Below are 27,878 nucleotides of genomic sequence, written 5' to 3' on the forward strand. Positions count from 1 at the left end.
GGCCGAAAATTCGGTGCGCCGAAAATCCGGTCCGCCGGAAATCCAGTGCACCGAAAATCCGGTCCGCCGGAAATCCAGTGCGCCGAAAATCCGTTCCGCCTGAAATTCGGTGCGGCCTAAAATCCGAAGCGGCCTGTATAATAAAAAAAATGATTTTATTTCTAAAATTAGAGCCAGCGGCTATTAATCAGGTGCGCTCTGTAGTCCGGAATCTACGGTAACTATCTTTTTTGAAATCGCGCACTGTTAACTGTAGTGTTAAATGTGTTAAATTGGCAGTTGCTTCAGCTACCCAGACACCAGACTTTGTGTCTTTATACATTCTTTAATGGTATTTAAAGTTCTGCTTTAACCAAAATTTCCTACCTGACATGAATAATCTTATTACAGGAATTGTATACGTGCATTTTATAGTAAGTCACAAACAAGAGAAAATCTGCAGATGCTGGAAATCCAAAACAACTCATTCAAAATGCTGGAGGAAATCAACAGGTCAGGCAGTGTCTGTGGAAGAAAATGATTGACGTTTTGGGTTGAGACCCTTCTTCGGGGAATGTCGGTTTACTCTTTTCCATAGATGCTGCCTGACCTGCTGAGTTCCTCCAGCATTTTGTGTGTGTTGCTCTGCAGTTTGTAGTTGTATGTTAGTAAATGCTGCTTCCTGTGAACTTGAGTAACTTCAGTATGGGTGCTGGGTGGAATTGTTCTCAGTAATAAGGGATGTAATAGTTGAGTTTTAAATTTACACCTTGATGGATTAACTTTGTTATATGTTTCAATTGATACGTGTAATTACAACTGATTTTAAATTGTTGCATCTTGTTTTGATTAAATGGTGCAATATGGTTTTCTTTGACAAAAACTGAGACCATTCACTTTCAGCAAAGGTACTTATATGAATGTGAGTCGAGTAATTTTTTCAAATTATTTCTATCAGTAACAACTAGGGAAACCAGCAAGACTTCATCTTGGTATTGCACAACAAAATACAGGACTGAGATTTCCATTTATTGAAAATAATCCCGACCTTTTGAAACTTCCATTTATTCTTCACAGATGTTTCAGTGACATTGTACTAGTTTTGAAAAGGATAGAAACTAATCCTGTGCAGTATTTTAGCTAGGTATTTACGTTGCTGGCATGAGTCTAACGTGCTGCCATGCAGATTCAGATGAATAGAAGAGCAGGGTAAAACTAAAGTACTGTGGATGCTGGAAATTTGAAATAGCCTCAAGAAGTTCTTTACTTGTCAGACCACATATCAAATCAAGTTTAATTATCGTTCAAGCCATACATGGATACAGCTGAACAAAATGTTCCTCTGGGGCCAAGATGCAAAACATTCAAAAATAGCGAGTAGCGTAATTCATAATAGCAAGCCAAGAACCATATTAACTTGGAAAAAGAAAACGTATGTGGTCCAAGACCCTGTGCAACAATGTCCAGCAATCAATGGTACAGTCTCCTGGCATTCTACAGATGCACACAATCCAGCCTGTCATTCACAAAATGCTGATGGAAAACAGCAGGCCAGGCAGCATCTATAAGGAGAAGCACTGTCAATGTTTCGGGCCAAGACCCTTTGTCAGGACTAACTGAAAGGAAAGATAGTAAGAGATTTGAAAGTAGTGGGGGGAGGGGGAAATGCGAAATGATAGGAGAAGACCAGAGGGTGTGGGATGAAGCTAAGAGCTGGAAAGGTGATTGGCAAAAGTGATACAGAGCTGGAGAAGGGAAAGGATCATGGGACGGGAGGCCTCGGGAGAAAGAAAGGGGGAGGGGGGAAGCACTAGAGGGAGATGGAGAACAGGCAAACAAATATGTCAGGGATGGGGTAAGAAGGGGAGGAGGGGCATTAACGGAAATTAGAGAAGTCAATGTTCATGCCATCAGGTTGGAGGCTACCCAGCCAGTATATAAGGTGTTGTTCCTCCAACTTGAGTTTGGATTCATTTTGACAGTAGATAGACATATCAGAATGGGAATGGGACGTAGAATTAAAATGTGTGGCCACTGGGAGATCCTGCTTTCTCTGGCGGACAGAGCGTAGCTGTTCAGCGAAACGGTCTCCCAGTCTGCGTCGGGTCTCACCAATATATAAAAGGCCACACTGGGAGCACCGGACACAATATACCACACCAGCCGACTCACAGGTGAAGAGTCGCCTCATCTGGCGCCCTGAATGGTGGTGAGGGAGGAAGTGTAAAGGCAGGTGTAGCACTTGTTCCGCTTATAGGCGACATTTCACCTGTGAGTCGGCTGGTGTGGTATACTGCGTCCAGTGCTCCCAGTGTGGCCTTTTATATATTGGTGAGACCTGACGCAGACTGGGAGACCGTTTTGCTGAACACCTACGCTCGGTTCGCCAGAGAAAGCAGGATCTCCCAGTGGCCACACATTTTAATTCCACGTCCCATTCCCATTCTGATATGTCTATCTACTGTCAAAATGAATCCAAACTCAGGTTGCAGGAACAACACCTTATATACCGGCTGGGTAGCCTCCAACCTGATGGCATGAACATTGACCTCTAATTTCCGTTAATGCCCCTCCTCCCCTTCTTACCCCATCCCTGACATATTTAGTTGTTTGCCCTGTTCTCCATCTCCCTCTAGTGCTTTCACCCCCTTTCTCCTGAGGCCTCCCGTCCCATGATCCTTTCCCTTCAACAGCTCTGTATCACTTTCGCCAATCACCTTTCCAGCTCTTAGCTTCATCCCATCCCCTCTGGTCTTCTATCATTTCGCATTTCCCCCTCCCCCCACTACTTTCAAATGCTGCCTGGCCTGCTGTGTTCCATCAGCATTTTGTGTGTGTTGTTTGAATTTCCAGCATCTGCATATTTCCTCGAGCCAGCCTGTCATTCCATCGCTCAAACATGGTTGGGCAGCACCGGGAGAGTCCAGGCCCCAGCTGTGTGCAGACGCCACGCTGTTATGCTTCCTGGCCTACTCACCTGGTCTGCAGCAGCAGGCAAGCCTGAGGCTTGAGGCCTAATCCTTGCTACAATCTAGGCTACACAGCTCCTATTTTGTCTGCTCCCCCCCCCACCATACAAGGGTAACAGGCCTGTGGCAACATATTGTCCAACAGAGTCTCGGGTTCGCAAGTGAAATGTCAGTTAATTTACTCAGGTTGAAGGTTTTTCACTGGCATTCTGATTAAAGTCCAGCACTTGAAAGATTAACTGATTTTCTCCCCACTGACGTTGCCCATCTTGTTCCCATCCTTTTGACCTTTTTCAAACATTAGGTGGGATTTGACTTGGAAGCATTCAGTGACAGCTGTAGTATTGGCTCCTCAGTCAAGCACATATACCAAATGTTCAGATCTGCTGTTCCTTTCATGCCAAGCAGCATTGCTATCATTCATTTGATGTCATTTTGAAATCCATGAAGCATAGTGATCTGCTCAGTTTGCAGGTCGTCTAGTAATGACACAGCCAGTGAGTGAAATCCTGTTCAGAGATGATTTGATCAGTATATCTTTAGGCCATTCTGTAAAGTAAAAGACAGTTGAAAGGATGGGCCATATTGGATGACAACGCAAGTTGAGATATTGGTGGGTTGAATTTGTGGCAATCACGGGAAGTTCAAGGTTATCAGGCCTTCTTTCATTTGATTGGGATTCATTGGCACTGTGTAAAAAAAATAACGTAATTCATTTTGGGTGATGCCATGCCAGTTGTGCTACCCTCACTTTACAAACTTTTTAAAAAAATTGTTGCATAGCACTGTGCTGAATTCTGCTCAGTAATACTTCAGAGCCTGAAGAGTCATAAATATTGAGTCAAAGATCATTTTATATTTGTTAATTCCTCAGTAAAATTTTGTCATCTCCTTTTCAGTATTAACATATTGATTTAAAAAAAAGCTAAATTAAAGGACTGAGAAATTACATGAAAAGGTATTTCACATCATTGCTCTGTGATTTTCTGGGGGAGCAAAATTGTAGCTTAAAATTAAAGAAAAATAGATGTTTGAAATTCCAATTCTAACTCTTGGGTATTGAATCTATTCAAGAACTTTACTTTCCCCAAGCTTCAGTTAACTGCACTTAATTTGTGATGCATTCTGGGTCAGCTGTAAACTGGCCAGAATCCTCTTAAGGGGATAAAGCATTTAGTGATCAAATTCTTTTAAGTTATTACATTTCTTTTAAAAGTACATAAAAGTAAGTTTTCTCTCAGGCCTTTTCCTCCCACACAAGTTGGGTCCCAACTGTATATTTTTTAAATAAACCTTTGTCTTTCATAAATATGCCTGGCAGGGAAAAATAAGTTGCTTGGATTTCCAAACATGTCCCTCAGTGATTTAAATATTTTAGTTACACCCATCTCAACAGTGCTCAATAAAGCTGGAGTTGAGTTTTTTTTAAAAGCCTAGTTTCATTGTCTCTGTGAAAAGGCTTTGATTTGAATATTTGTTGTGTAAAGGTATATTAATCAAGTTGTGTGAGTGGAATTGAGCTGCAGATCGACCATAATTAATTGAACTGACAAACTGGTTCAGTAAAGAGCAAGTTCCATGGCACAAGGCACCATCACACTGGGGTTCACTTGCCATTAATTTGATGTCAGCTGATCACACTAGGAAAACTGTTTGAATTAGACAAAGGGATCTTTTAAAATCTTTGAAGAGGACAGGTGGGGCTTCTTTTAATGTCTAAAGTACAGCATCTTTGATGTTTTGCTTCTCTCTGCACAGTACTGAAGCGTTGCGTTTATCTAATCAATTCTTTGGCATAGGCTTGATTGTATTCAGAGGAAGAATTAGAGTGGTTCCAACATGGAAGTGATTTGACCTGTTGAGTCTTTGTCAGCTCTAAGCTAAACCTTTCTAGTAGTTCCGATGGCTGGGTCTCTCCCCATATCCTTACAAATTCAGATGCCAATTAAATTTGCCTCTGTAGCAATGTTTTCCAGACCCTAACCATTTACTGTTTATATATTGGGTGCCACAGTAGCGTAGCTGTTAGCATGATGATATTACAGCTCAGGAAGTAGAAGTTTGTAGTTCAGTTTTGACATCATCTGTAAGGAGTCTGTATGTTCTCCCAGTAGAATGTATGGGTTTCTCCAGGCTCTCCAGCTCTCTTTTGCACTCTCAGAAGCTTTACATCTTCCCTGATGAGCCTTGTCCAAAACTGGATACTGTCCAAATATGTACAGGTTACTAGGTGAATTGGTCATTGTAAATTATCTTGTGATTAGGCTTGGGTTAATTCAGGGTGTCATAGCTTCAAGGGCTGGAAGAGCCTTTTCCACAACACATTCCAATAAATAAATTAAGTCAATTTTGGTTCTTTTGTCAATCAGCTTCATTGTATGTTCCCTAGCCCTTAATCCTCTAAGTCAGTGAGAACAGTTTCTTTTTCTCTACTGTCTATGATGATTTAAAATACCTCTGTTAGATCTCTTCCACCCTTCTGTATATTGAGAACAGTTCCAGCTTCTGTCTATTCATATTCCTCTAATTCCTGAAATTGTTATGGAAAATCTCTTTTGCACTCTCTCAGAAGCCTTTCATCTTCCCTGATGAGCCTTGTCCAAAACTGGATACTACTTCTGTCATGACTGAACCATCATTTTATAATGTTCATCATGTTTTCCTTGTTCTTGTACTATGTGCCCAAGATTCCTTAGCCACTCCCAACCTATTTTAGCACCTTCATTGAACCACATATGCAGATATACCTACATAATCTGCCTGCTTTTGTATTCTTCGCTTCCATAATCTCTCTTATTTTGTATTTCTGTGATTATTTGATTTATTAAGTCCCAAATTCCATTGTTTCACTAACTGTTCTCTCAATTCCTTCTAACACAAAGCTTTAAGTGTATGTATACATCCAGGTCCCATTCGTAAATTCTTCAGATTTGTACCTATTTAGTCTACACTTCCTTTATTTTTCCCCTGCCAAAACATACAATTTGATCTGCCACTTGTTCACATATTCAGCCAATGTATTAACTTTAAAATTGAATTTCTGGAGTTTGTGGGCAAGATTGCTAGGTTTGCTGCCAACTTAGGCATCAGTGGACAGTGAAGTAGCATTTAGGCTGATAACCAGAGTCAGGTCTTCACAATGCCTTTTTTCACTTATTTTTGATTTGCATGCATAGGACTGAGAGATTCTGGTGACAAGACAACATTGAAAGTGCCCACGACCAACTTGAAGGTACAGAATTTGATAACTTTTTTTCTGTCAAGTAGTTAATTATTGCGTATGTTTGTGCAGATGAGCTATCATTTTGATTGTAATTCCTATAAGACTTCCACACCAAAGTTTTTAACCTGATTGACTTGGTGTGTTTTCATCATTGCTATTTTACCTTTAGGTTTTTTTGTGACCTTCTGAAAACTCATTACACTGGACAACAAATATTTTTTGAAAGTGTTGCTTCCTCGGAAACTATTTTTGTTTATGATAGACTGCTTGAAGGTGAACACAAATATAATTTCAGACTACTTGTATTACGTAGGAATTTGGAGAGAAACATAACTTTTATTGAATGCAGTGTTTTTACAATAATCAGCCAGCATTGATAGACTCCAATTGCCATGATACTGTTTCTCCATGACTGCAGTGTCCTGGTGAAATCTTCCACTGCGCTCGTCACTGACAGCGCCAAGATTTGTAGGGAAGAAGGCTAAATGGGAATGCAACAAATGTGAGGAGCCCAGGCTTTGTCTTGGTCGCCAATTTTACACCCAAAGTGGAGCTCAAAGGCTTTCTTAATAAGAGGAGTCGTGCTGTGGTTGAGGTTTAAGCAATTCTCAGCTCAACTGTAACATCAAGTATCCTGGCTATTGCAACGTTGGTAAGACATTTTGTACTCCTGAAAATACTTTATTATAAAGTTACTTTATTATAAAGCGTACACACAATAATTTATGCATGTAGAGCAAGATAGAAAACTTCAGCTTATATTCTGGACAACATCTTAATTGACTTGAATTATGAATTGAAATAACAGAAATAGGTGATTTCAAAAAAAAGGTGTGTAATAGGGAAATTTAGAACATAGAACATAGAATAGTACAGCACAATACAGGCCCTTCGGCTCACAATGTTGTGCCAACCCTTAAACACTGCCTCCCATATATACCCCCACCTTAAATTCCTCCATATATACCTGTCTAGTAGTCTCTTAAATTTCATGGTGATCTTCATGTTAAGCAGCCCAAAATCCATAAGCTAGACCCAAAAATAGTCAGGAAGCAAAATACTTGTCCATTGCTATTGGACTTGCTTTTGAAATTGCTATTGGACATGCATTGGTGGCTAAACGGTGTATATTATAGTGCTTTTTGTAAATCCATTGTTCCAAAGTTAATTTTCAGCTAATATTTTTGAAGTATAATCACTAAAAATAGATAATCTGTTTTAGTTGTTGGTTGAAAGATTCTGCTCAGAGTAATAGGATCTACTCTCATGTAGTTCAGAGTAATGAAGTGGGAGGGCAGACTAGGGGCTTAGTGTAACATTTTATTGGATGGAGGGCACCTTTGAGTGCATCGGTATTGTAAAATCAGTATTTTACATTTTTCTGCTGTTTTATTGGATCCTATACTTTTATGATTTTGAGTACTATTAGCTGTTGCTTTCAGTAATACAACTAAGGGAATCAGCCCCTTGAGGCCATTGTAACAATTATTTAGTTTGTAGATGGCTGAACTATATGGCAGCTCTATTTGCCTGCCCTTGTGGATTTCTGGTTATCCACCTCTATCAATCTGATGACTTAAAATTTCAGTAAACCCAGTATCCAGAGCCTTTTGGGAGATGTTAGAAATTCTAGATTTCATGTTTTTTTTCAATGCTTGATTTCTTTCTTAATGTTCAGAGTACTTCTGATTTGTAATTCCTTGCTAAAGGAACTGGTTTCTCTGTCTTAAACCTGTTGAATCCCTTAACGATTTTGACTAACTGGCAGATGGAGTTCAATCCAGAAAAACATGAAGTGATACATTTTGGCTGGTCGAATTTGATGACACAGTTAAAAGTTAATGGCAGGATTCTTATCAGTGTGGAAGAACAGAGGAATCTAGGAGTCCGTGTCCATAGATCACTTAGAGTTGTGCAAGTTGACAATGTGGTTAAGAAGGCATATGTTATGTTGGCCTTCATTTAAGGGATTGAGTTGAAGAGCCATGAGGTAATGTTATTTATTTTTGTTTATTTATTGAAATACAGCCCTTCTGGCCCTTCGAGCCACGGTGCTTAGCAACACCCAAATTAACCCTAGCCTAATCATGGGATGATTTGCAATTATCAATTACCCTACCAATCAGAACGTCTTTGGATTGTAGGAGGAAACCAGAGCACCCAGAGGAAAGCCACGTGGTCACGAGGAGAATGCACTAACTGCTTACAAACAGCAGCGGGAATTGAACCTGGTTTGCTAGTACTGTAAGCATGAAGCATGTGCTAACCACTATGCTACTATACTGTCCTGTGTGCAGCTTTATAAAACTGTGGTTAGACCACACTTTTATTATGCTTTATGTTTAGTTATTAAGTATTATGTTTAGTTCTGTTTGCCTCATAATAGAAGGGATGTGGAAAATTTAGAGTGGGTGCCGAGGGGATTTATCAGGATGCTGCCTGGATTAGAGAGCATGTTTTGTGAGGAAAGGTTGAGCAAACTAAGCCTTTTTTCTTTGGAGCAAAGGATAAGAGGTGTATAAGTCAGTAAGAGGCATAGATAGAGAGGACAACCAGAGATTTTTCCTCTAGTGTAGGAATGGCTAATATGAAAGGACATACTTTGAAGGAAAGTATAAAGGAATGTCCAGTAGGTTTCTTTTACACAGAGAGCGGTAAGTGTAAGGAATGCACTTGGCATGTTGGTGGTAGAGGCAGATGCATTAGGAACATTTAACAGACTCTTTAAGTAGACATATAAATGAAAGGAAAATGGAGGGCGATGTGGAAGGACAGGTTCGATTGATCTCAGAGTAGGTTAAAAGGTTGGCGAGACATTGTGGGTGAAGGGCCTGTACTGTTTTAGTGTCTCAATTACGTTGAGCATAGAACGTCTAAACGTGGAACATCATACTCTGCAGAAAGGTCTTGTTAACATCCTACATGTACTCTAGACTGTTTGTAACTAAAATGCTGTCTAGATTGCCAATTGCATTTTGGATATACAACTCCCCAGCACAAAACAATACAAATATCTGACCTATTCAGTGCTTTTAGATATTTCAACAGCTTTCTGAAATTAACTTCAAGGTTTTTTTAAAAATAAAACTTGAGAGACACATACTATAGTAGTTTCACCAGTTTATAACGCTATTTTCTTTGTAATACTGGAAATTATCATTTCAAACTGGTTAGAAGAATATAAAAATGGAAGATTTTGTGTCTTATTTTTGCCCAGTATGTGTCATGCTTAATTGTGGCCTTGGTATAAGGCCAAACCATCAAACACAATAGAATTTGATTTGCTCATTACAGATGAAGCAAAAAAGTTTGAATATTTGGTCAAAACAGAGAATATATTTTCAGTCTTAGATGACGAGGGTAACAACATGGCAGTGGAGAACATCTGGGAAGAGTTTAAAACAACATTGACAGAAGTTGCAGAAAAGACTTTGGGTTATCGGAAAAAGAGCAAAAGACATAACCCTTGGTTCACCGATGAGCTGAGAAAGTTAACTGAAGAAACGTAAAACATCGGAATAATGAACGCTACAAAGCCCTGCAGCGCTTGATTCAAAGAAAATTCAAGGAAGCAAAAGAGAATTGGATGAATGAACATTGCGAAGAAGTTGAGCAGTATGAACGAAGTCATGATTATACAGGCCTTCACCAAAAGGTGCAACGGTTGTGTGGATAACATCAGATAGGTACCTAATTTAGTCCCCTAGAAATACGTTCTTCCCTACTCCCTCACTTTCCTGACACCTGTCCAAGAGGGGGATAAGAGTTAGGGCGATACCTCATAGGTTAACAGACAACTATAGGGGTCCCCCAAAAGGCGGCGATTTACTGCACGTTTGATCGACAGAGCACACTCCTATATCGGCGGAGAAGGGTAGTAGGTTTATAACACAGTGGTCGCCAGACACGGGCAGACAGTACTAGTATTGGGTTTGAGCCTCACACCAATTTATCCTATCCTTACAATCAAGTGGTAGTATTTATTGAATGATAAAATGCAGAGGCAGAATACAAGCAAGAATACAATCTGGGATGGGAGAATGTGCAGATAATAAGGAACTTGTATTGGAATCAGAAAGCAGCGGTCAGGGTAGAAAATGAGCTATCATCATGGTCATGTATTAAACGAGGCATAAGACAAGGCTGTGTTGGCTCGCCAGATTTGTTCAACCTCTATGGAGAATGGGTTTTTCGGGAATGTGACCATCGGGAGACATATTCCAGTCAAAGGCTGGAAGGTGGATAACATCAGGTATGTGGACGACACCGCGTTGTTAGCTGACAGCGAAAGCAAACTGCAAATTATGCTGAATAAAGTGAATGAGAAAAGCCTTGACTATGGACTTAAAATCAACCCTAAGAAAACAAAATCGATGGTGATAAGCAAAACAGACACTAAAGACTCATTCATGATGGTATCGTTACAAGTGAATGGACAAGACAAGATAGGTGTGAAAGTTTGAATATCTTGGTAGTTGTCTGACAGATGACGGGCGGTGTGAAGTTGAGATCAGAAGGAGAATGGGTATGGCTAAGACCCAGTTCATGAAGATCTATGCAATCGGAAGGTAGACATCCAAAGTAGAGTCCGCTTGCTCGAGTGTTACGAATGGTCAGTGCTGAGGTATGGATCAGAAACATGGACCTTGAAGAAGGATGACATGAAACAAATTAATGCTTTTGTAATGTGCTATCGACGAATGTTGAAGATAGCTGGGTAGAGAAAGTTTCAAATGAGAGGGTTTTGTCCGAAGTTGATAGACCACGGACGTTACTGGAGAAGATTATGAAGTTTAAAAATTGCTTATTGTGGGCATGTTACGTGGAGAGATAACATCTTGCTGGATTTGCTATATGGAAAGGTGGAGGGAAAGAAAGGAAGAGGAAGGCAAAGAACAACGTGGCTGGATAATATCAAGGATTGGACCAAGCTGGACAAGACTAGGGATGTTGTGGACAAATGTTGGGACAGAGCAGCGTGGAGGGAAATTGTCCGCCAACTGGAAATTCCAGATACTACCTAATGACAATGACGAAGTTGCTCGGGAGAATAAATTTCACCCAGAGGGTTCTGGAAGTGTTGATGTAACTGTAAAAGAGGCACAGGTGACTAGAGCATGCGTTCCCAATCTGGGGTCCACAGACCCCTTGGTTAATGGTAGAGATTGATGGCATAAAAAAAGGTTGGACTAGAGGCTGGGGGTTCTTGGGGGTCATTTGAATTTTGTCAACCAGCTTAGATATATTGGGCTGAAGGGCCCTCCTATGTTGTAGATTTCCAAGATTCCCTACACAGTTGGTTATAGTTTTATTTACACATGGAAATAATTGCATGTTGCTTCGTATTTGATAATATCCTGCATGTAGGAGCCCCCATAAATACAAGAGATTCTGTAGGTACTAGAAATCCAGAGAAAGTCAGAGGAGCTCAGAAGGCCAGGCATCATCTATGCAGAAGCATTAAACAGTCTTGGCCCAAAACGTCGACTGTTTATTCCTTTCATGGCTGCTGTCTGACCTGGAGAGTTCCTCCAACATACTGAACGAACACTTACTAGATCTATCTTGTGATAAAAGCTGTTCATTGAAAAGTAGAAAATCACATCCCACCTTAAAACGATTACAAATCAGTCCTTAAGCACTTTTTTTAAGAAGTTGAATATCGTTCTTTGTCAATTTTTAAAATGTAATTGCCTGGAGTTAATTTTAGTATGTTTCTCAGCTGGCAATACTACTTGATGCAGGAACACACTGTTCTCTCAGTTCATAAATCACCAGGTTTAGGCATACTGTCAAAAAAACTTGGTGATAACCTGGCGCCAAGTGGCAGTAACTCAGGCATTGAGGCTTTGATTTTTACCAACCTTGCATGAAATGTTGCTTTCTAATAGGAGGGTGCAGCTACAGTTGAGCTAGCCCTTGTATGTCATGATAATAAATGTTGACTGGAGTGGGCTATAATTTTCAAATTTATATTTCAGGAATATAAATCATCTCCAACTTCTCTTGCCAACTACATTTTCATAGATTAGAACCACTACAAAGATATTTTTAGAGTGGCAATAAGTGATATTGCAGAAGGTGGGGGTGGATTTTGGGGCTGATTGGCCAAAAGAACTGTCAGCATTGAAGAGTTTGTGAATAATGTTTCCTGTATGAAGGTGTATAGAGAATGGGTGCCTGATGAAATTGCAGAGAGTGGGTAGGGTAAATAAAACTGAGGAGGCTGAGAACCTGATTTTTATTGAGTCTTGGGAGTCTCAATGAACCCCAGTAAAACTATGGAGGATGGGTGTGCAGAAATAATGCGGGTAGCGACAATCTGAATTGGTTGTAGCATTTGGAGTGCAACCAACGGGAAGAATATTACAGTTGAGACCCAGGTAATAAATAGGCCTTGGATTTGACAATAATGGGAGTGATACAAGGCTAAGAGTTAGAGATACATGAGGCGAGGAAAAAAATGCCTTTGACAATACTATAGATGAGGATGAAAGCTGATCTTGGGATGTATAAGACTACTAAAGTTTCGTACATGGTGTAATGCTAGTAGAGACTTGGAAGTAGGATCACAAAATCAGCTGAATATTGATACTGTTTCTTGGAGGTTTTAAGAAAAAGAAATCTTTAAATTTTCACCATGGGGAATCTCAAGCTAATTTTGTTATGAAGGTATCCTCATTTGCCCTACAACCAGAGGTCATTCTCTTCCAGTAATTGGAGATTCTTTGGCTGAAGGTTGGTGCATCTGTGGTGTTCATTGTCATGGATGCCTGGGGAGGCCAAGTCATTGGGTGCAGTTAAACTGGAGTTTGAGAGGAAGAATGGAGTTGAGGGATAATAGGTCGGCCATGGAATGACGGGCAGACTTGAGTGGCAAAATGGCTAGATCCTTCTTCTTGTGCCTTATTATTTTTCATACAAAAGATAAACAGAATGACCAATGCTTCCAGCAGTTAATACTCTTATACTTGGTGTGGTGATTAGGACTAATCCTGGATATTCTACTAATTAAATGGTGTAATCTTGATCAGTATTCTTGTTAGCTGCTCCTCATGATAACTCCCATGTGTTGGACGAAGCTGATGGCAATTAGAAAAACATGTCAATTTTTAAAAATTTAAGCTTCTGTGGAAATTGTCAAACCATGTGGTTATCTGTAACTCATCAATTTTACTTCTTGGTAAACTGTTTTCTTTTTAAGACTTGTTGACAGTAAACATAACTTATTAAAGATTTTTCCTGAATGTGCTGGTTATTAATTGTCGATAAAAATCAAGGTTCAAAATAAGTTTATTGTCAAAGTACATCTATGTCATCAGATACAACCTTGAGATTCATTTTCTTGTGGGCATACTCAGCAAATCTATAGAATAGTAACTACAACAGAATCAATGAAAGATCAACTAGAGTGCAGAAGACAATAAACTGCAAATGCAAATATAAATAAATAGCGATAAATAATGAGAACATGAGATCAAAGGTATAAATTTGCATTTAATACCAGGAGTATGTACCCAGTACACAACCTGAAATTCGTCCTCTTTGCAGACATCCATGAAGAAACCCCATAGAGCGATAGAAACATTGAAGCTCCCTCCCTTTTCAGAAGCAGCAGCAAAACATCAAACCCCCCCCCCACACCATGTGAGCTGCAGAAGTGCCAAAGAGTCCATTGATCCAGATGAGATGCATGTTCATTGCTTAAGTTCATGTAAGCAATGGGTTTGTTTAACCTTGTTAACATGGGAAATGTCATTTGATTGAAGGTAGTTTATGCAGATGGTTTGTAATTTGAGTTTCATTGGTTGTGGCTGAAGTAATTGCTTGTTGTGGATGGCATAGCTCATTTGCAGATTTGCCCAGATGCCTTCATGATATTGGTAACTTCATTTTTCCCGAATGAAAAATGTTGTCCTTCAGTTGAACACCTGTGATAATGAGGAGGATTTTGTTAGGCTGTTGTTTGATATCAGTCAGCTGAAGGTTGGCCAGAGTAATGGCAGATGGAATTTAATCCTGACAAGTGAGAAGTGATGCATTCTGGAAGGTCAAAGAATGGTAGGTTGTAGTAAATGATAGGATCCTAGAGACTGTTGACAGAATGACCTCGGAGAACAACCACAGATCCCTGACATTGACAGCACAAGTTAAATAACAATGGTCAGGAAGATTTATGGGATTGTGCTTTCATCAGGTGTGGCATACATATAAAATAGAAACATCATGGTAGAACTTAATAAATCATTGCGCAGGCCACACCTATTGTGTGCATTTCTGGTTGCTGCACTATAGGAAAGATGTGACTGTTGGAGAGGGTGCAGAAGAGATATGCCAGGATGTCGTCTGGATTGGAGCATTTCAATTATATGGAGAGATTGGATAGAGTGACTTTGTTTTTCCTGGAGCAGAGGATGTTGAGGGTTGACTTGATGGAAGTACCATAGATTCCGGACTACAGAGCGCACCTGATTAAAAGCCGCAGGCTCTAATTTTAGAAATAAAATCAATTTTTTAATTGTAAAGGCCGCACCGGATTTTAGGCCGCACCGCTACTTTTAAATATACATACGTATCGGTAACACAAATTACGTTGCATATACTTTTTTACTGAACAGCACGAACAACATTCCAATATCTCCTAGCGACTGGTAAAAATATATATACTGCAGCCTACCAGGAAAAGTTATTGATCAACTTTAACTTAAAAGCAGCGTTTTCGCTCGGGTCTGACGCGCTTGCGTAACGCGATCGGGTCTGACGCGCTTGCGTAACGCGATCGGATCTAATCGGGTCTGACGCGCTTGCGTAACGCGATCGGGTCTGACGCGCTTGCGTAACGCGATCGGGTCTGATGCGCTCGGGTCTGACGCGCTTGCGTAACGCGATCGGGTCTAATCGGGTCTGACGCGCTTGCGTAACGCGATCGGGTCTAATCGGGTCTGACGCGCTTGCGTAACGCGATCGGGTCAAATCGGGTCTGACGCGCTTGCGTAACGCGATCGGGCCTGACGCGCTCGGGTCTTGCTTTTCTTCGAGTATTTTCCATGTTGATGAGGGTGAGTACAAATGACTGATTTACAATAATTTAATTGTGAAAGTGCGCTTGATTTATCGTACAATTTCATTGGACCTCTGTGAACTACTCATCAATTTTATTGGTCTACTGTTACGAGGCAAAATGTTTACGAGGCGGCATGAAAAAAAACCATGTATTAGCCGCTCTGGATTATAGGCCGCAAAGTTCAAAGCTGTTCAAAATGTGGGAAAAAAGTAGCGGCTTATAATCCGGAATCTACGGTATATAAAATTGAGGGAGATGGAGAAGGTAGGTAGCAACAATTTTTTTTCCTTCTTGGAGTGTGTCCAAACAAGAAGCCAGATTTGTAAGAAGAGAGTTAGGATGGTGAATTTTTCTCACAGTGGTTCAAATATGTGTGGGGTACTCTTGAGGAACACAAAGTGGTTAAGGCTGGTGACTGAATGCAGTTAGGACCAGTATAGATTAATACAAGGGTCGCATGGATGCTACTAGCCAGAGGGCTTGTATCTATGCTGATGACCTAAGATAAAGTGGGGGAAAATGCTAAGGTATAAATTGTCTTTCATTTTAAAGGAATAATGACTAGCTTGAGAGGCTGAAAATGACCTAGCACTATACTTCTATGTTGTAAACCTCCATTCACGGGCTGCTCTTGAAATCATACAATCCATTATTGCTGTATATCGGCTTACTGCTCCGCTGCCTGTTGCATTTCATAAGAAAGAATTGTTTTATATGGGCTTACTTTTAACAGGCTTCACAAGTTATCTTGTGGATGAAACTATTTGCTTACTCCTGTTGCTTGATGTTTCAAGCATTTCCACAACATACTAAGATATCTTTCAGTAAAAGAGCAGAAAATTTGAGCCAGTGTTAATGGTAAATTTGGGTGCTCAGCCAGTAAATTGTTTCTCGGAGAAAATAGTCTTTGATTTTTTTTGGTTATGTGGTTCAATTTTTTTTGGTGTTTGTTAGAATAACATTGCAGTTGAATCCATAACAAAACCTGATGAATGTTCCAGGATTTTAGTTGTCTTACAGAGTCTGCTCTCTAATGTACAGTTTATGAATGGGAAGAAAGACAAGTTTAATTTTTTATTCTTATTCATAATTTATTAGCACGTTAACTATTTTCAAAACCATAGTTCTGTTTTTTTAGAAGGTTTTTAATAAGTAGAAAGATGATTTGGACCAGTGGTTTGCAACCATTCTGAATGAGATACACTTGGTTAAAATAAACCCTGATGATGCTTCAAGCACTGTTTTACAGACTTGGGAATGTCTGGAGACTGATAGCAGACTATATCTAGGATAGACAGGGTGTCGAATATATTTTTACCATTTATCTACCTTGACATGATAAGTCTCCTTGGTTCCCTTTTTTATTTTTAGTGACCTGCTCCCTGTTTGCTAAAGGGTTTATGTAATTTGAATTGGAAATCACTTCAGAACTTTTTTGTGTATGAATGAGCCATCTGGAAACACTTTTTTTTCTTGTTCCTGGTCTAGTGATGGCTGTTTTTTTTCTCATCCTTGGATTAGAAGTTTGTCTTTTTTTTTAACCTTTAATCTTCTCTACTGTTGCAACCCTGTGAAATCTCCCCTCACATCTCCATTTTCAAGGTCTTTGGTATTTTGGATTGTCATTATCAAATTCAGTCCCTGGCTTCTCTGCATTTCTCTTCTCCAAGATGCTCTTTAAGCTCCATCTATAGACCAAGCTTTTAGTTATCTATTGGATCCTCTCATGGAGACCAGTATCAAATGTTGTTAATGTGGCTGTTAAACAGTTTGGAATGTTTCTGTATGTTACTATTGCTACAGAAAATTCTGGAGGAACTCAGCAGGTCAGTTAGCATTTGTGAAAATGAATAAACAGTCGATGTTTCGGGCCAAGACACTTCTTTAGTATTGGAAAGGAAGGGGCAAAGATGCCTGAATAAAAAGATGGAGGCAGGACAAGCTATAAGGTGATAGGTGAAGCCAGGTGAGTGAGAAAGATAAGGGCTGGAGAGGAAGGAATTTGATATGAAAGAAGAGTGAACCATGGGAGAAAGGGAAGGAGAAGGGGCACCAGGGGAGGTGATAGGTGAGGAGAAGAGGCATGAGGCCAAAGTGGGGAATGGAAGAAGAGGGAAAGGGGAGGGAAAATATTACCGGAAGGAGAAATCGATATTCAAGCTATTAAGTTGGGATGAATCTTTTCATTCCTCTCCTCCCCCCACCCACCTTTTCATTTGACATCTTCTCCCTTCTTTTCCAGTCCTGATGAAGGGTCTCACCCAAAATGTCAAACTATTTTATTTATTTCTTGAGGTGCTGCCTGACCTGCTGAATTCTGCCAGCCATTTTGTGTGTGTTGCTCTAGCTTTCCAGCATCTGCAGAAACTCTTGTGTACATTGATGCAATATGTTATTGTGCAATATGTCCCAGAGAGAGTTTGAAGCACATTTTAAACTGTTGGGGAAAAAACGAGTGGTAGATGATCATGATTTAAAATCTCAAGTTTTGGTGATGCATCTGTTTCTTCTACTTTTAGAGCTCCCCAGTGGCCTTTTGTTTGTTTCTGCTGTGGAAAATGTCAAGCCTTTCTGAAATAAAAGCAGAGAATGCTGGAAATGTTCAGCAAGTCAGGCAGCATCTATGGAGGGAGAAACAGAGTTAACGTTTCAGGTCGATGATCGTTTTCATCAGAACCTTTCATCTGTCTGAATGGCTTGAGATGACATTGTGCTCGTGTGACACTGGGTTGCTTTAGCCAATGCATACTTCTCCATGATCTTGGAGTTCAGAGGACTTCTCCCTCATCAGAGTATCGTACATGGATATGGAGTTCTACGCAAGCTCTTTTAACCTTGTTTCACTTGTGCTGCTTCAGTTGTTTTGTTCACTATTGTTGCTTTCCTCATTCATGCTTTTCATTAAGATTTTATTCTGTTGGGAAAGGGAGCACAAGTTTATCCAAAATGAGTTTACTAAAATGCACTTCAAGCCTGTGCCATTTACAGTCCATTGATTTTAATTTGTGTTCTGTATCAGTCACCTGCTATCAGTATGTGAGGGAAACACAGGTACTGTTCACAGGCATAACTCAGTTTGGAAGAACAAAATGCATTTTGCATTTTTATCCCCCACCCAATCACTCCCCTCAGACTTCAGTGCAGGTATTTAAGATGTTCTTCTGCCCATTTCTGAAAACCAATAGTCGGGCAAAAATTATACTCTTTTCATGAACACCTGGCAAATTGTTTTTTTGCAGGGGACTGTTAAAGTAAAACGATGTCTGGAATTGCATTGAGTCGACTTGCACAAGAAAGAAAAGCTTGGAGAAAAGACCACCCTTTTGTAAGTATGCAGTTCATCAGCGACGTTTAGGAATTCAGTAGATCAAAGATGTGAATCCTTCCTGGAATTGAGGATCCCAGGTACTGGATGCCAAGTTCCAGGCTCACCAGCTAAACCATAAACAAGAGAAAATCTGCAGATGATGGAAATCCAAGCAACACATACAAAATGCTGGAGGAACTCAGCATGCCAGGCAGCATCTGTGGAAAAGAGTAGTTGAAGTGTGTTCGTCAGCTAAACCATACCTCTTCAGCAAACAGTTTTTATTTCACTGTTTTCGATATTGATTCTATTTTTGATATCTGTGTAACTTTGTGTCCCAGAGAGGTGTATTGAGTAGTTCTAAGTTAGTGTACCACTACTTTATTTTATTTGGAGATACAACCCACGCCACCCAATTACACTCCTCTGACCAATTAACCTACTAACCTATACGCCTTTAGAATGTGGGAGGAAACCTACCTGATTATAGGGAGACCATACAAATTCCTTGAACCCGGGTTGTGGTGCTGTAATAGCGTTGTGCTAGCCGCTCTGTTATGCTTCATCTTGACTTGGTGAACATTTTAACTGCTTTCCTCGGACTAGTTGACCATAGCTGTAAATAAAAAAAACTATTGGTTAGAATCATGGCACACCATCATTTATAAGGAAGTTATTGAAGCTAATGAGTTGATGCCACCTCCTTGGGTGTAAGACCACAAGGCAAAAGGAGCAGAATTAGCCCATTTGACTCCTTGGATCTGCTCCGCCATTCCATCATGGCTGATTTATTATCCCCCTCAACCCCATTCTCCTGCCTTCTCCCGTAACCTTTGACACCCTGACTAATCAAGAATTTTGACCTCCCAATTTAAGTATACCCGATGACTTGGCTTCCACAACCATCTGTGGCAATGAGTTCCACACATTAGCTAAAGAAATCCCTCCTCATCTCTGTTCTAAATGGACGTCCGTCTATTCTGAGGTGGTGCTGTCTGGACCTAGACTCACCCACTGTACAAAACATGTTCCCCACATCCACTCTATCTTGGCCATTCAATGAGATATCCTTCCCCCTCCCCCATTCTTCTAAACACCAGTGGTATAGGTCCAGAGCCATCAGACGCTCCTCATATGATAACCTTTTCATTCTTGTGCCATTCAATTCCCTGAACCTATTATATTTTTGCAATTCTTTCCACCAAGTGGAATTTTTTTTTTGAAAGTCACTGTAGGATCATAGAGTAGGGGCTGTTGTTTTATGAAAGCTTATCCACTTGATGAATTCAGCAATGTAGAAAAAGATTGGCCATTTCAGCTGTGCAAGTTGTCACCATTAGTCAGAGAGGGTAATTCATCCCTCATATCACCTGCTCCAAAAATACTCTTATTTTACCTAACTAAATTTTCGGATTTGGAAAACGTATGCTGCTGGTAGAAGACTCAAAATAATCACTTTTGTGTTTCAAATGGGTACCACTGAAGTATAGTGGTTAGCGTGACGCTACTACAGCTTGGGATATTGGAGTTAAATCCCAGTGTCCTCTGTAAGGAGTTTGTACTTCCTCCCTGTGAAATGCGTGGGTTTCCTCCAGGTGCTCTGGTTTCCTTCCACAGTCCAAAGACATTGTGGTTAGTAGGTTAATTGGTCATTGTAAATTGTCCTGTCATTAGGCGAGGGTTAAATCAGGTATTGCTGGGCAGCGTGGCTGGAAGGGCCTATTCTGTGCAGTATCTCTAAATAAAAATAAATAAATAAATATGCAGATTAACCTAGGGATAAACAATTTAGTCTGATCCTAAACTAAAGAAATGTGAGCATTTTCAACTTCTATGATAACAGATCATTGGGCAAATCTATGGGCTGTGAAGAACTATGCATCCAAATAAAGAGAAGGTGAGATGATAGTTTCTATTGATGAGAGAGTTGTTGGGTCCCAGGTGATCTGCCAACATTGGGAGAGCCTCATTCACTGTGCCAGCCAGGGAAGCTGCATCCCTGGGATCCACTTCTATGTTGCGCAGCTGCACTGCTTGACCTGTTCCACCCAACCCTACCTCTCACAGGCAGCCTCCCTATACAGAGGTCAAAATGGAACTCCAAGAAGGCCCAAGCTGTAATAGTGTTGTTCTAACCACCACACTACTGTGGCACCAGTGTTCCAATTACTCCATGGATTCACAATCTCTGATCCAAACTCTGCTTCAACCCCTCAATGATTTTCAATTCCCATCACTCCATTACTGTTTTAGCTGCACAGCCACCGTGGTCTGGGATTCCCTCCCTAGCCTTCCGATCAAGATGTAGTCAAATCCTTATTCTTTGGAGCTTCTGGTTATTTGCCATAATAGCAACAGATAAATATTTTCAACGTTTCTGATCACGCTCCAAGAGAGAGTCACAGAAACAGGCCCGTCAGCTCATCTACATGTCAAACTGTTATTCTGCCTAATCCCATCTATCTTCACCTGGGCCATTGCCTCTGTATCCTCCCCATCTATGTAAATTTCTTTTAGGTATAGCAATTGGACTTGCAACCATCATTTCCGCTGACAGCGGATTCCACGCTCACAACATTTTATGAGTGAAGTTCCCCTTAAACACTCTTTCACCCTTAACCCTTGACCACTAGTTCGAGTCTCACCCATCCTGAGCGGGGGATAAAGAAACTGTTTCCATTTACACTATTTATACCCTTTATAACTTTGTATGCCTTTATCAAGTCTCCTCATGTTCTCCAGGGAATAAAGTTCAAAGGAAATTTATTATCAAAGTATGCAAAAGTCGCCATATACAACTGAGGTTCATTTTCTTGCTAGCATTCTAGCTAGAGCAAAGAAATACAGTAGAATCAAATTAAAAACTACACAGCAAAATCTGACAAATAACCAATTTTCAAAAGAAGACAAACTGTGTAAATGCAAAAAAAAGCTAATAATGATAAATAAATAACTAGTAAACAATACTGAGCACATGAGTTGTAGAGTCCTTGAAAGTGAGTCCATAGGTTATGAAACCATTTCAGGGTTGGGGTGAGTGAATTTATTGATGCTGGTTCAGGAGCCTGATGGTTGATGGGTTATAACTGAGGTCCTTAAGTCCCAGCCACATCCTTTTAAACTCTCTCTGCGCTCTTTCAATCTTACTGAGTTATTTCCTGTAGGTAGGTGACCAGAAATACACACAACACTCCAGATTTGTCCTCTGCAGCCATCTTCATAACATTCCAAGTCCTGTACTCTTCACTAAGGCCAATTTGCCTAAAGCTCACTTTACAACCCTAACTACCTGTGACACCACTTTCAATTAATTATCCCTGATATTGCTTGATATTAATGTAAAATTCAATATTCTTCAAAACCCATGGTTTTGTTTTTGGGTGAGCTCCTACAGGTTTCTGTAGTTTCAAGTTCAACTTTAACTCGTGTAATTTGTTCTACCTGCAGGGATTTGTTGCGGTGCCCACGAAGAATCCGGATGGTACTTTAAACTTAATGAACTGGGAATGTGCTATTCCAGGGAAAAAGGCAGTAAGTATTATATCAATCCATGTACCACATGATATTGGGAGCCCTTTTTGTAGTCGCCTTTGTGGCTAGGTTACTTAGAACAGGAATTAAAAATAAAAACATAAGACCTATAGCACAATACAGGCCCTTCGGCCCACAATGCTGTGCCGAACATGTACTTACTTTAGAAATTAGGGCTACCCATAGCCCTCTATTTTTCTAAGCTCCATGTACCTAACCATTAGTCTCTTAAAAGACCCTATTGTATCTGCCTCCACCACTGTCACCGGCAGCCCATTCCATGCACTCACCACTCTCTGCGTAAAACCTTACCCCTGACAACCTCTCTGTACCTACTTTCAAGCACCTTAAAACTGTGCCCATTCTTGTTGGCCATTTTAGCCCTGGGAAAAAGCTTCTGACTATCCACGTGATCAATGCCTCTCATCATCTTATGCACTTCTATCAGGTCACCTCTCATCCTCTGTCACTCCAAGGAGAAAAGGCTGAGTTCACTGAACCTATTCTCATAAGGCATGCTCCCCAATCCAGGCAACATCCTTGTAAATCTCCTCTGCACTCTTTCTATGGTTTCCACACCCTTCCTGTAGTGAGCACAGTACTCCGTGGGGTCTGACCAGGGTCCTATATAGCTGCAGCATTACCTCTCCACTCCTAAACTTTGTCCCACGATTGATAAGGGCTATGCACCGTATGCTTTCTTAATCACAGAGTCAACCTGCACAGCAGCTTTGAGTGCCCTACGGACTTGAACCCCAAGATCCCTCTGATTCTCCACACTGCCAAGAGTCTTACAATTAATACTATATTCTGCCATCATATTTGATCTACCAAAATGAACCACTACACACTTATATGAGCTGAACTCCATCTGACACTTCTCAGCCCAGTTTTGCATCCTATCAATGTCCCGCTGTAACCTCTGACAGCTCTCCACACTATCCACAACACCTCGAACCTTTGTGTCATCAGCAAATTTACTAACCCATCCCTTCACTTCTTCATCCAGGTCATTTATAAAAATCACAAAGGGTCCCAGAACAGATCCCTGAGGCACATCACCAGTGACTGACCTCATGCAGAATATGACCTGTCTATAACAACTCTTTGCCTTCTGTGGGCAAGCCAGTTCTGGATCCACAAAGCAATGTCCCCTTGGATCCCATGCCTCCTTACTTTGTCAATAAGCCTTGCATGGGGTACCTTGTCAAATGCCTTGGTGAAATCCATATACACATCTACTGTTCTACCTTCATCAACGTGTTTAGTCACATCCTCAAAAAATTCAGTCAGGCTCATAAGGCACAACATCCCTTTGATAAAGCCATGCTGACTATTCCTAATCATGTTGTGCCTCTCCAAATGTTCATAAATCCTGCCTCTCAGGATCTCCATCAGCTTACCAACCACTGAAGACTCACTGGTCTGTTATTTCATGGGCTATCTCTACTCCCTTTCTTGAATAAGGGAACAAAATCTGCAACTCTCCAATCCTCCGGAAACTCTCCCGTCCTCATTACTGATGCAAAGAACATTGCCAGAGACTCAGTAATCTCCTCCCTCACCTCCCACAGTAGCCTCTGATATATTTTATCCGGGTCCGGTGACTTATCCAACTTGATGCTTTCCAAAAGCTCCAGCACATCCTCTTTCTTGATGTCTATATGCTCAAGCTTTTCAATCCGCTGTAAGTCATCCCTACAATTGCCAAGGTCCTTTTCCGTGGTGAATACTGAAGCAAAGTACCTCTGCTACCTCCTCCGGTTCCATACACACTTTTCCACTGTCACACTTGATTAGTCATATTCTCTCACGTCTTATCCTCTTGCTCTTCACATACCTTGGGGTCTTCCTTAATCCTGTTCCCCAAGCCTTCTCATGTCCCCTCCTGGCTCTCCTAATTTTAATCTTAAGCTCCTTCCTGCTAGCCATATCATTTTCTAGATCTCTATTATTAACCAGTTTTTTTAACCTTTCATAAGCTTTTCTTCTTGACTAGATTTTCAACAACATGGTTCCTGCACCCTACCATCTTTTCCCTGTCTCATTGGAACATACCTCTGCAGAACGCCACGCAAATATCCCCTGAACATTTGTCACATTTCTGTCGTATAATTCCATGAGAACATCTGTTCCCAATTTATGCTTCCAAGTTCCTGCCTGATAGTTTCATATTTCACCTTACTCCAATTGTTCCTATCTCTCTCCAATGCTATGGTAAAGGAGATAGAATTGTGATCACGATCTCCAAAATGCTGTACCATTGAGAAACTTGACACCTGACCAGGTTCATTTCCCAATACCAGATCAAGTACAGCCTCGCCTTCTGTAGGTTTATTGACATATTGTGTCAGGAAACCTTTCTGAACACACCTAACAAACTCCACCCCTTCTAAACCCCTTGTTCTAGGGAGATGCCAAACAAAATTGGAGAAATCAAAATCTCCCATCACGACAACCCTGTTATTTCACCGAATTAGTTAGCACTAGGGAAGACTTATTTTAAATAAAAAGCTTTGCATAACTCTTATTTTCAAGTTCAGGCAAAACTTATGATTACCTTTCATGTGTATGTAAGGTTTAGCATTTTACTTTTGTAATGGCTTCAGTCCTGTCAGCAGTTAAGTGGAGAAAAGATGGATTGCAGAGAATATGCCCTCACTTAAATGGGATTTTCTGGTTTAGATAAATATATCATGCGATCTTTCAATATTAGGAAGAATGTATTGACTGGCGTTTGCTTTTTTTTTGAGGATCACTATCAAAAAATGTGAATAGCTGTTCATCTTGGCTTTGCTTGCTGCTGTGGATAGCTGCTTCCTTTGTATACATAGGGTATGAAGATTTAGTGCTTTATCCATTTGTAAAGTGCTCAGTTTTAATAAGATATACAGGTTTTGTGCTTTAGAGTTTAACAGAAAAGATGTGCTGATCATTTAAAAAAATTACAATTGCATTAATAGAATTATTAATACAGTACAGATGAGCTCTGTTCAATCAATTATGTACCTGCTATATCTGAAAGGAATATCCGGTTAGCCCCACTCAATGGCCCTACAACATTTATATCTCTCGAGTACAGTGGATTTTGTTTAATCAGGACTGGTACATTCTGGCCCAATAAAGCAGCTGCTTCAATTGGCTGAAGTTTCATGGAAATAGTAAAAAGCTTTAAAAAAAAACTACCATTTAACAACAAATTATGTATTTAAATGAAATATAGAACAAATTATAACACTATCAATATGATCTCAGTACTATAAAACTGTATTCCTAATAGTTATTGACAGGAATTCATCCAGTATACACTGTGTGTTCTTTTCACTGACTGTAAATGACCAGAATCACGCAGGCCCCTAGTGTAGATGATGAATTGCCTTCATACAATGCTATTGATGATTGCATCCTCCATCCATTTTCATTGAAACATTCAAGATGATTGGCAATACCTTCAAATTTTTCATAGTTTCTAACCTGAGGTAGTGAAACCGCTTCATTTTCACTCCCGGCCATTTCTCTAAACCTGAATACTTGAAACTGAGTTGTCAGAACAGTTCTGAATAGTGTTACTGCTCATTTTCACCAACTATCAGTGAAAAAAATCACTGCTTTTTGAACACAAATGCACACAACTGATGCTATTTAAAACTGTTTTGTTCTAAGCACTGTGTAGTGTCTTAACAAGTGCATGCATCTAACATTAGTTAGAAACTAGTGGGCAACAATCTCCTGTTCCAATTAAGCAACATAGCGAACCTCAATTATTTTCTTGATTGTTTTTTGTTCTTTAAGAGTTGTTCCAAATAAGTAGCTGTCTCGATTAACATTGGTCCAGTAAAACAAAATCCATTGTACTTGTTCATTTCCCATTAGAATCGGACTTGCATCTCTAATTATTTTTAATTATTGAGTTTTGCATCCCTAATATTTTTTAAAGAAATCTTCCAGTTACCTGAAGTTTTGACATTTAAGCTGATCTTTTGTAACATGAACGAAGTCACCGAGAGACATTGAAGCTAGTGAATACAGAAATGTTTTATTCAATAAAATGAGACATTCTTGGAGGAAGAGGCTTGTTTGACCTAATATTACATTACAGTTTATGTGCTAAAGTCAAAGATGATAGCAGGATAATTCTATAGTTACAATGTATCTACAGTGTTTACTTTGAATTACATACAATTTTCACATCTCCTTCGCACCCACACTCCAGGCACCCAAAATGAATGTTAAAAAGCATTGTCTGTTTTGCAGTTAACTGTGTCTGCAGCTCCAGGGCTGCATTTTAAATATAATCTACAATCCACATTAAGGATTGGTTGCTGAAGTGAATGTTTTGCCTTCAACACAACTCCAGAATGTGCCCTAACACGATTCATTTGTGTTGTTTGAGTTGCCATTGTGTTTCCTGAACACCTGTTCTAGTTGTGCAGTGCTTGTTTCCAGTAAGTTTATACCATGCTTTAAAATAGCAAGGTGTGAGTACCTTGTTCACGGGGTTTCAGCCAAGCAGTGGGAGCTGAGGACTCTTATTTCCTAAGCACCATGTTAAAACAGGTTTATTTCTGAGTTTTTAAAGTTTGGAATGTGTTGTCTAGTTGGGGCCTTCATAAATAATAAATACTTCCGTTATGTCTGCGAATGTTACATGGTCTAGGTATGGTTGGAAGTACTATGACAGTATGAAATGATATGCGCAAACTTCTTTCTGAAACTTGACCAACAACTTGCATTTATATAGGCCTATTAGTATAGGAGGATGATGAAACATGCTCTAAACAAGGGGTTCCCAACCCTTTTTATGTCATGGACCACTATCATTAACTGAGAGGTCCATAGACCCCAGTTGAGAACTCCTAGATTAAAAATGTGTAGAATTTATTCCAAGGAGAAAAGCTGAAGTCAATCCCATGACAGGATTTAAACCAAGATGGGAAATTTAAATTTGACTGGATTAAAGTAGTTTAGGTCAGCAGTGACAGGTGTATTGGAAAATGGTTGTTTTTTTACCTGGATTTTGTTGTGGAATACCAGTAATGTGATAAAATAGTTCCATTTTAGGGTCGTTTGATAAGTAGGAGATACCATATTGTGGGTCAGAATGATATGTTGTGCCATTGCCTGTTATGCCACTGGCGTTTAGGGCAGCAGTGAAGGTCCACTATCTCTGGTGGTGTTCAGGGCTTCCTTCATTGTGCCACTAGTTTCCACTCGGTTTTCACTACTGTCAGTTATGCAAGATCTGGCTAGAGACTCAGGATGCAGATGTAGAAGGATTCTTCATTGCTGTTTCCATAAAGTTTTTTTTGACCATTCAGGGTTGCTAGCCCTGAGCTGAACCCCCAAATCTGGAGGACCAGTGGGCCACTCTTCGCCTGGCTTCTACCCTTTGATCTATTTGGCATGGGTGACCCTACATAAAGGGTAAAGCCCCCACCAACGTAGCTCTCCAGGTCATTGATGCAGGCAAGCCTCCAAACCCTATGATAAGGTTGTGGTTGTCTTGGAGGTCAGAATGATATACCGTAGATTCCGGACTACAGAGCGCACCTGATTTTAAGCCGCTGGCTCTAATTTTAGAAATAAAATCATTTTTTTAAATGTAAAGGCCGCACCGGATTTTCGGCCGCAGGTGTCCCACGTTGTAATATGAGATATTTACACAGAAAGATATTACACGTGAGGATTTTTTTAACTTTTAATTAAATCCATATGGTAACAAAAACAAATACATATTGCAAATGCTTTTTTTCGAACCGTGCCCGTACGCGGCTACTTTTAAATATACGTTGCGTATACTTCTTT

General features: G+C 40.2%; 1 protein-coding gene across 2 annotated transcripts in view; it reads left to right on the top strand.

Annotated features, from left to right (window-relative positions):
* LOC140718975 (SUMO-conjugating enzyme UBC9) overlaps positions 1-27,878 on the top strand; it is a 56,730-nt gene that overhangs the window by 13,864 nt on the left and 14,988 nt on the right. The window contains exons 2-4 of one of the 2 annotated variants that reach the window (XM_073033287.1): positions 6,125-6,180; positions 18,475-18,560; positions 21,990-22,073. In XM_073033287.1, the coding sequence (XP_072889388.1) occupies positions 18,495-18,560; positions 21,990-22,073 (150 nt within the window). In that variant the 5' untranslated portion in view covers positions 6,125-6,180; positions 18,475-18,494. The remainder of the gene's footprint in view (positions 1-6,124; positions 6,181-18,474; positions 18,561-21,989; positions 22,074-27,878) is intronic. The other variant, XM_073033288.1, reaches the window with a different exon arrangement.

This window comes from Hemitrygon akajei, chromosome 31 (genome assembly GCF_048418815.1).
Source record: "Hemitrygon akajei chromosome 31, sHemAka1.3, whole genome shotgun sequence".
NCBI lineage: Eukaryota > Metazoa > Chordata > Chondrichthyes > Myliobatiformes > Dasyatidae > Hemitrygon > Hemitrygon akajei.